At 42.8% G+C, this 9,778-nt stretch overlaps 1 protein-coding gene across 1 annotated transcript in view; it reads left to right on the top strand.

Moving 5' to 3' along the window:
- FSTL4 (follistatin-like 4) overlaps positions 1-9,778 on the top strand; it is a gene marked incomplete at its 5' end in the record, with an annotated part of 38,664 nt that overhangs the window by 19,927 nt on the left and 8,959 nt on the right. Inside the window, 4 exons of the mRNA XM_009871279.1 lie at positions 1-140; positions 1,541-1,675; positions 3,067-3,093; positions 8,274-8,392. Coding sequence (XP_009869581.1) covers positions 1-140; positions 1,541-1,675; positions 3,067-3,093; positions 8,274-8,392 — 421 coding nt within the window. The remainder of the gene's footprint in view (positions 141-1,540; positions 1,676-3,066; positions 3,094-8,273; positions 8,393-9,778) is intronic.

Here is a 9,778-nt window from a genome sequence, read left to right as displayed (position 1 = left end):
CCCTGAGACGCGGGCGCGGGAGCCCGGCGTGTCGGCGAGCCTCAGGTGTCACGCCGAAGGCATCCCCAATCCCCGAATTACCTGGCTGAAGAATGGCGTGGATATCCTGCCAAAACTATCCAAACAGCTAACGCTCCTAGGTAAGAACAGAATTTTGATTAATTAAAGCGGTGTAGACGGGGATTAAGGAGGATTATTTTGCACTTTAAACTGGAAGTTCTTGTACTTTCGCTAAGCCAGAGTTGTCGGAAATCGTGTTACAAAACCCCTGCTTGCTCTTCTTATCTTTTTCTCCTGTGAATTTCTTGGGAAATACAGTATTGATTGATATAAACGGAGCAGCGTTCTGTTAAAAGACAGCGTGGGGCTTCTCCCCTGCCTTGTTTCTGGTGTGCAAACCAGAAGAGAAGTGCATTCAGTTATTTGTGGAGGTGTCGGCGCTGCCCTGGCTGCCCATCAGCTGGGAATTGGGCTGGGCTTCTTGCCACCTCTTGGTCCTTGTTCAAATGAGGGTGCAACAGGCACAAGGAGACGCCAAAAAAAAGATATTTATTTGCAATTTGCAGCTTAAGAATGTTAAAAACGTCCCTCCACACGCCCCCCAGTCTGGCTGTGGTGTGTTGCAGCCCTCAAGCAGTGTTGACAGCACAGATATCCCGGTTGGTTGTGGTATCACAGAATCACAGAATGTTCGGGGTTGGAAGGGACCTCTGAAGATCATCTAGTCCAACCTTCATCCCAGCACACCCAACCACTACACCACAGCCTCAAGTGCCAGATCTACTTTTTTTTTAAACACTTCCAGGGTTGGTGACTCCACCACCTCCCTGGGCAGCCTGTTCCAGTGCCTCACCACTCGTTCAGTAAAGAACTTCCTCCGAATATCCAATCTAAACTTACCCTGACGCAACTTGAGGCCATTTCCCCTTGTCCTGTCATTAGTAATTAGAGAGAAGAGACCAGCACCAGCCTCACTACAGCCTCCTTTTAGGTAGCTGTAGAGGGCAATAAGGTCTCCTCTTCTCCAGACTAAACAAACCCAGTTCCCTCAGCCGCTCTTCACAGGGCATGTTTTCCAGACCTCTCACAAGCCTTGTTGCCCTTCTCTGCACCCGCTCCAGCACCTCGATGTCCTTCTTGTACTGTGGTGACCAAAACTGGACACAGCACTCGAGGTGAGGTCTCACGAGTGCTGAGTACAGGGGCACCTGAAATCTTCCACAGGTTTTAGGCAACAGTCCCACTCCAGAAAGCGAAGTGATGGGAGGAACTATAGAGAAACTCCTCCCAAATTCAAGATTTGCATCATCTGATGAAAACCATTTTGCAAGATGGAAGTTGTTTGTTGTTTTTTTCCACTAAAGCCAAAGCATTTTTTTTTTCTTTAACAAGAAGAAATAAATGAAATTTAATTGATTGTATGCACTCAGGATTCCCTATCCAGCCATCGCCAGGCGACCACGGCGGTGCAAGGCAATTAAGGGCAGTAAAAGCAATTAGCAGCAGTGAGGAACACTGTTTATGGGTGTCTTTCTTACAGCAAATGGAAGTGAACTTCATATCAGTAGCGTTCGATATGAAGACACCGGTGCCTACACCTGCATTGCTAAAAATGAGGTGGGAGTGGATGAAGACATATCTTCACTTTTCATAGAAGATTCGGCAAGAAAGACCCGTAAGCTTCATTTTCCATGTGTTTATTTCTTGGAGAGTATTTAAATGTAATGGTATACGTGCAGTTTAACAGTTCAGTCTATTACGTGTGATATGTCGGACTCGTACTCATAAGGTAACGACAATTTTGTCTGTGCCTTGGTCAGGGGATGGTTTATTGTTGGGGGAAGGTACGAGTTCCTCATCCTGGGCAGTGGTGCCTTTCATGTGGGCTGGGGAACACCTTTACTGAGATAACAAATTGGCAATAGTTTTAGATATCAGAGAATGCAAACCCTAGTATTTTGTCAGATTATATGCAGAAAATAATATTTCCTTGATTTCTATCCAATACGACTTCTTTCAAAGCCAGTGCCGAGTCGAGGTTCTCAAATATTTAGATGCTTGAAAAATATTCTGACTGAATTATTTATTTTACCTGGGTTTACGTCACTAGCCAAAAAAAAATAGATTTCCCTCAGTGTGAAATTATCTCCCGCTTCAAAGACAATTATTCTCCCAGCCAATCTTAGCGGCATGTCTCCCACAGGAGTACAGCAGTGTTGTCTTGACCTCACTGTCCCCAAAACACAATTAATGAAGGAGCTGATTAGTTGTCCCAGTGGAAAAGCTCCCAGAGGCTGTCTTAACTACTTGGGAGGCTGCCTGGGTTTGTGGTGATACTAAAAGCCTTGGTCCAAATGGTTGTTTTGCTGCTTGTCTGACTGTTAATATAGAGCAAGAATCGAAAGCAAAGTTAGCCATAAATTGTGCTCTCATGGCGATTCTTTGGAAAATATATTCTGTTCCTCATTAAATAGATTTATGTACTCTTGTTAATATCGGTCATTTTCCCTTGAATACGTGAGCAAGGGAAATTACAGGATGTTGAGAAATAATTGGATGTATCTTAAAGAGAAATTCAAATGCAGACGTGCTTCTGGAGAGTATTTGAACCCTAAAAGTGAGTGTAGTGGCATGAAATTTCAAGCAGAAATGCAGCAAAGTGTGTAGCTGCTGTAACTGCCAGTCTCAGGCTTCTGAAAGTTTTCATATTTCCTCACTGAACCTGTACAGAAAATCACAGCCTGTACCATACCTCCAATTATATTTGAAGGTAACATCTTCCCTTTAGTAAGAGCTTGGTCTTTGCACAGGCTGAAGTTGGCTGCGTTTCAAGGAGGTTTTTTTGCCATGTCAAAGTTTCAGAATTGTCACAAGAAGGAGCAAATGCATTTAGAACTATTTGTCTTTCCTGGTACTTTATTTGAATGAATGTTGCAAAGTTGTCACAAGTTAAACAGTTCATATGAACATGAGTACTAATTCAGTTACTTGCTACAATGACAATTTTGACCTTTTTTTTTCTTTTCCTCATTATTTTCTGGCTTTCCCAATTTTGTGATGCTGCAGTTGCAAACATACTGTGGCGAGAGGAAGGTACTGCAGTAAAGTTCTTTTGTCGTAGTGATAATGTGCTTGTCTGCTTTAATAATTCCATGATGGGCCATTCTCCACTGACTTGCCACTAACTCTTACCAACTTTCACAGTTACCAGATTAAGTACAGATCAGACATTTAAAAGCTAAGATGTCAGTCTTGTAACATAAGTCATAGCTATAACTTCTTTACATCTTCCCACTATGAAATAATAGATGACCATAAAATATGTAAAAATGTGAATTTTACATAAACTGCCACCAGGGTGAGTAGCCTGAGATTCTCAAGCTGCATTAACAATTGCACAGGTGTCAGAAGTGCTCCCAAATTAACATAATTGAACAAGCAAGACATAAAGTCAATACACTGCATTTTTAAGCAGACAATTCAGGCTCTTCCTCCTCGGTTGCGCGTATTGATGTTTACTAGGTGAGCAACAAAAATTGTGTTCTTCACTGTTAGGAAAAAAAAACCTCCAACCCACAGCAGGCTTTGCTTCCCTCTATCCTTTAAATCAATGCAGGGTAAAGGTTGCTCCGTTGCTCCTTGTTTTAATTGGCAGCTAAGATCTGTAGTTTGATCAAATGTATAGTGTGCCCTGCGTAAGGTCAACATCTGCATATCTTGGAAGCCAAATTAGAAAAAAAAAACAAACCAAACCAGCTAATTGACTCAAAGATATTATGGAGGCACTTGAAATGAAAATGTATTTGCTTTTGTGCATGCTGCCCTAATTTCCAAAAGGCACAGCAAGATGCACCTTGCACAAAGGCCCAAGGAGCTCTGAGCAGCTCACCAAGCTGCCTCATGGGTGCCATGTGTAGGTGGGAACCTGGGGACCCCCCTCCAGCTCCTGGGGGCTGTGGGCAGGGTTTCCGCTTGCTGGAGGAGGGTTTTTGGGTTGAAATCCAGGTGTAAGCCAGTTCTTTCATCTGCCGGTTGCGTATGAGGAAGCTGGGATCTTGGTGTCCTTCCAGCCTTGTGGAGGAGATCTCTGTGCACTGACAGACGGCTCTGCCTGCTCAGACACTCCCCGCTCCCACCGTTGCTCGGGGAAGGGCTGCACGCTCACCCTGCCTTGGGAGGGTGCAAAGACCCCTTCCTGAGTAAGCACCTCCAGGTACCCAAAACTGCAGTTGTGCTTCATGCCCTTGCCTCAGAGCTCCCTGGATTGCCATGGCTCGACCCAAAGGATTTTAGGGGCAGAAGGAAAGTGCCAGCCCGTAGTGACCTTGGCCAGGTATGCAAACACCCAGTGCAAACCTGCTGTTGGCTGCAGACCCGTCAGACGGCAAATGCAGCTGGCTGGAGGTCATGAGACATGGCCCAGCCGCTCGAGACAACTCTTCGGCACTGATTCCCACACACACCACTGCAAGCGCCTGGTGCTCGGCAAGGAAGAGTGTCTCTTTATGCTGATGTTCCTGCAAACGGCATTATGGGCACTAAGAATTACTATTTCCCTTCTGCTTGGAAGTGAAATCTCTAGTGCTTCTAATCTGTCCAGCATCATCTACGGGATGCTGCGTCGCTGTTTATAAGCTGCATCCCTTATGCTCCTTTTTAAAGAAAGTAGCTGGCTAACCCTACCAGATGCAGAAGTGCAGTAATATTTAAAGAACTAAGAAAGCCAGCTGCAGAGAGTCTTACCGTAATTCTGCTAAACAATATGGGCTTGCTGCTTATCAACCTCGCACATTTTAAATAAAAGTAGGAGCGATATACATGGGAAACATGGGCAATAAAGGCAAATTTGCTATTGATGTTCCTAAACAATTCAGTATCTTTAAAGCAGATTTATTCCCCTGCCTGTGTTGTTCTGTAGTATTTGATCGGCGCATTCATTCTAGACAAAGACTCCATCGAACGTGCTTTGGCATGTGAAATCTTGTCACAGAGAAAGCTGGAAGAGAGGGCTGGTATTTTTGGTCTTACATTGTACCGTATTCTTTCAATTCCATCAAAATGAAAACTTAACGTTTTCAAAAATATTAACAAATGGATTAAATAGTTATTAACAAATGAATTGGTAGGCTTGAGCTCCTTTAAAATGATCCCATCCTTATGCCCGCAAGGTCTGTAGTAACTAAGGCTATTAGGAAAACGCCTAGACAGAGTATCATGCAGAAGATCAGCTTTCACTGTGAGTCAGAGTTTTAACACGAGTAGTTGGTCGTTTTAAAAGTCAGTCTATCAAAGATTTTCGCAGATCACACTCAAGTGACACCTCAAGAAATGACTTGCCAGTTGAACACAGAACTGGAATATTTACTCAGTGTTGAAACTGATTTTTCATTTTGTACAGAGAAAATGAAGAGTGTCCTAAATGTAAGGTAGAGATTTGTTTTCGTGCCAGTGTTCATTTCTGCAGTGAGTGTTGCTTTCTTCATACCTAGATAACGGGAGCATTTGTAGCAGCAGGCAGACATTGGTTATATGACTGTATGTGCTTAAAGAGCTGAAAGCTTCTTTACTACCAAATTTACGTTCTGAAATACTTCCAAGCAGTTAGGTTAAATCGAGGAAAATTACTCAAGTATCAGATCAGAAGAGATTATTCCTCGGTGACAAATTCGCCCTTTCATCTCAAGGGAGGGAAATACAAATATACACTCAGATGGAGACTGTATTCCTCCATTAAAGAAAACTCTTCTTGTCATCAGGTGTCCTCCCAAAGTTTTTAAAAATTAAAGATGTTAGGATCAGCTTTATCTGGAATGCTTCAAATAAGAACTGTTTAGGAGACCCTCCCCATTCCCAACAGATTTTCTTTTATATTAATGTTTTTCTCTTGCAGATGAGGTATGTTGCCTTTAGTTTTTGAACTAGTTGTGTCATCCAACCTGAAATGTCGTCAATTAAAAAGAGGGAGAAGGAAAACTCCTTTATTAGTCCCCCAGTTCCCTATCTAGTACTTGCCTTGCCTCAGTGGGAATAACACAGCTGAACAAAATTCTCCATTGCCCACCTCTGAACTGAAATAATTCCCCAGACTGAGTTGCTGCAGCAGTGTAGTCAAGAGTGGAGCCTGGTTTACCAGTGTCCATAAGACCTGGCAAATACTTTACGAATCATGATCAAACACCTAATTTGTCTAAAAATCACTGTGAATATTGCCCTCTGAAAAAGTATTTTAATTTAAAGTGGTAAACTTTTTTTAAAAAAGCATACCTGAATGCTGTTAGTACTCTATGAGTCGTGTTTTAATCAGTCAGCAGAAAAACTTGTGCTTGCTTTACTGTAAAATAAGTGGTGGGACTTGCCAGGTCACTAACTAAGCTTACAGGGGTAAAATTATCATCCAAGTATTTTTGTGACTTATTAAGGCCTTAGTTCTGAAATACACCCTCATTGTGATAGGATCATCAGACAAAATCACGCTACTATCGTGCATGAAAATAGTAATAAGCATCTTCACAATGGTCATAATTTGTTGCCTGCCTGTTTCCACTTCTTAGGATTCAAACCCTTTACTCATGGCAAGATGTGCACTCATTCCAGCCAGGGTCAAATTCTGCCCTCTGATGTATTCACTCAAATCCCACCAAAGCAGGTGGGAGTTGCGTGCGTGCTGGGAGCGCAGGTTTTGGTCCAAAGCGCCCGAATGAAATGTTTTAACGCTATACTCGGAAAAAAAAGAATTAGCCCTTAGTCCGTAAAGATCTCTTAGTTCTTGATGGAGGTTCAGTAGCTTTTTGTCTACTTGCATGGTCCCTCACTGTGGCATCACATTTAAGGATCACGGCACCTGTACCCACCTGATTCCCTAACTGGGGTATTTCTGTGCCCTAACTGGGGTATTTCTGTGCCCTAACTGGGATATTTCCGTGGTATGGTTTAGAGAGACTCAACTTGAGTATTGTCAGTACAGCAAACGCCACGTGCTGAGACATTGTTCTCTGAAGCCACTAATTTGGCACCAAAAGAGGGGTTTTAGCACCCAAAAGAAACCCTTCTAAGCTTACCAAATACTTTACAAAATATTTACTTTACAAAATACTTTACTACATATTTTACAAAATTTCCCCAAAATGCGTTTATCCAAATTGTACGTGTTTTTACTGTGAAGTTTTCCTGGGATGATTTAGACCTCAATCCCACAAACACGTAGGAGGTGTGAGAAACTCTGTCGATGTGAGCAGTGTTTGGAGCTGCCACCACAGGAGCAGCCAAGGGGATTGTAACACTGAACGTTGTTCAGATCTGTAGAACCGGGACCTTTTTTCTCCATAGGTAAAATGTATTTAATTAGAAATTACAAATTATGACATCACCAAGTCGTTGGCAGATAAGTACACTATCGGCATTACTGGGGGTGACAGCGGTCATTGCAAGCACTTACTGGTGGTGGTATGAAAAAAATAAATGAGATAGTGCTTGGATCTTTCTAACTAGAGTGTTTGAAAAGATCCTGAACATTTCTTAAAGATGCTCGTTACTGCAATTGCATGTAGCTGAAGAACAACGAAATTGTCAGTGGTTTAAGGCATTTCTGCATGACAGAAATGATAAAATACCATCTCCTACCAGCAGAGCAAGTTTTCCAAATCTCCTGGAATGCCCCAGTTGGATAAATGAGTGCTGTTGCGATGCTGAACTACTCCACATTTGTGAATTACAGTTTGCAAGATTTCAAAAATGTATTTGTTTTGGTGGCTCTAGTTAGTTTATCCAGATGGCTTAAGGAAAGAGAGAAGTCTGTATCTTTTCATTCATGGAGCAGATGTTTAGCATTTCCATTCTGCATCAGAGGTACAAGAAGTCAAGTTACCTGTAAGAGTGCAACCTGCAGATTAACTGAAACTAAAGCTCCTCTCTCAGTTCTCAAATTATTAGCATGATGCTTTTAATAAAATCATATCAAAACCAAAGCTTTTTGGAATCAAATCCTGCCTTGGTACATAGGCACAAGACTTGAACGTAGTTATTTGCGTACAACCGCTGCCACCAAGGCAAGGCATTTTTGAATGTGTCTGTACCTCTTCACTCCTTGAAGCCCTCGTTTGTGACATGAAGTTTGATTTTGTGAATGCACCGACTGCATCCAAATGACCAACTTTTATGTGAGGCAGATTTTGTTTGTTGGGGGAAGAAGGAGAATTCTTTAAAGAAAGTCCTAACAGCTATGGGTACATAAAAAAAAAAATAATCCTACTCCTTCTGCTTTATCCCCCTTCAAGGCCTCAGTGTTGGGAATATGTTCTATATCTTTTCTGATGATGGGATCACAGTCCTGCAGCCAAACGAATGTGAAATCCGGAGACACATCAGGCCCGAAGAGAGGATTTTCACAAGTTATGTAAGTCCTAAATCCGGCACTTACAGCCAAGAGCTGGGAAACTTTCTCTTAATCTCAGCGGTTGTTATTGCTAGTGGACCCGTTTGACACATTGGTGTTGGAGCTTGGTGGGCTTCATGTGGCATCCCTGAGGTGTATCATCTTCTCCTCTTCAAAATTAAGGGGAGCCCAGAAGTTATAAGACCGACAGGGAGGATTATTGGCACACTGCAGAGAATGTGTCCAGTTATCATGTCACAATGTAGGCAAAGACTTTCACTTGTCCTGTTTGAACTGTTTCCATATCCGTGCCCCAGACTTACAGCTGGGCTGTACGGAAAGTACAAAAGTCAAGAGCAGAGAGATGTAGGTGCAGAAATTCATCCAGAACTGCTTCCTTAGTCACTCCTTTATTTATTTTGTTTGGATTTTCTACTGAAAAGGGGAAACTGCGAATGTGGCTCCCTTCTGAAGGGCTCAGCCTTACTTTCAGTTTCGAGTCAAGATCTTCTTGTGAGGCTGTACTCAGTATTTTTTAAATCTTAACAGACTTCTGGTTGATACTGTTTGGTTTTTTTTTTTCCCCACTAGGTTTTAATACACCTTGGTAGGAATCCAGACTTATGCTTACCCCAAGACAGCTACTTAGCATGGGCTTAATATTATTAAGCCATACTTAAATGGTTGCTAGTCAGAATGAAATCTTGTGTTTCTTTTCCTAAGAGCTGTAAATATTGAAGAGGTGGTTCTGGAGAAACAGCTTGAAAAGAACAAAGGAGAGAGGGGCACTTAAGGAAATAATGTCAGCGCAGTGGTGAGCGTAAAAGGGATTTTTAACGTCATTACTTGACTGCCTTTCAGAGAGACCTCTAAGGATTTCCTACAGATATCATAGGGCTTTTTGCTTTGTGTGGGAAAGATTGACTTTTTTTTCCTCCCTTTTAGTATCTGGAGTATTCACCACAAAGACAGTGACACGAGCCTGCAACTTTGGGAGGGTTTCTATAACAAAAGTTTCTTCATTTGCTATTAGAGGGCACAAAAGCAGATAGAGCAGCGGCAGCAGAAAGGCCAGTGACCTTTCCCTGCTCCCCTTGGGTTGGGTGGATGCCATGTTGTGAGACCCCAAGCCCCAGCACGCAGCCGAGGATGAGGAGGTTCAGTTTCAGGCTCTCGGATGCTTGGCTGCGTGAACGGCTGCTGGAAACCCAAGGTTGGGCTTTTGTAGCATCTTTTAGCTGGCAGTAGTGCAGGTCCCCAGCCTGGCTGGAAGGACAGAAAGGAAAGTGCGGCCAAGCTGTTGAGTCTTGTATCCTCATCGCATGGTCTCCATCAAGGTACCTGGCCAACAGAGCCGGGTTGCTCAGAGGTGGAGCCTTTTTATCATCGTTTTTTCTTGTACCTCCT

The sequence above is a fragment of the Apaloderma vittatum genome, unplaced genomic scaffold (genome assembly GCF_000703405.1).
Source record: "Apaloderma vittatum isolate BGI_N311 unplaced genomic scaffold, ASM70340v1 scaffold5386, whole genome shotgun sequence".
NCBI classification, from domain to species: Eukaryota; Metazoa; Chordata; class Aves; order Trogoniformes; family Trogonidae; genus Apaloderma; species Apaloderma vittatum.
This window is presented reverse-complemented; position numbering and strand designations above follow the sequence as displayed.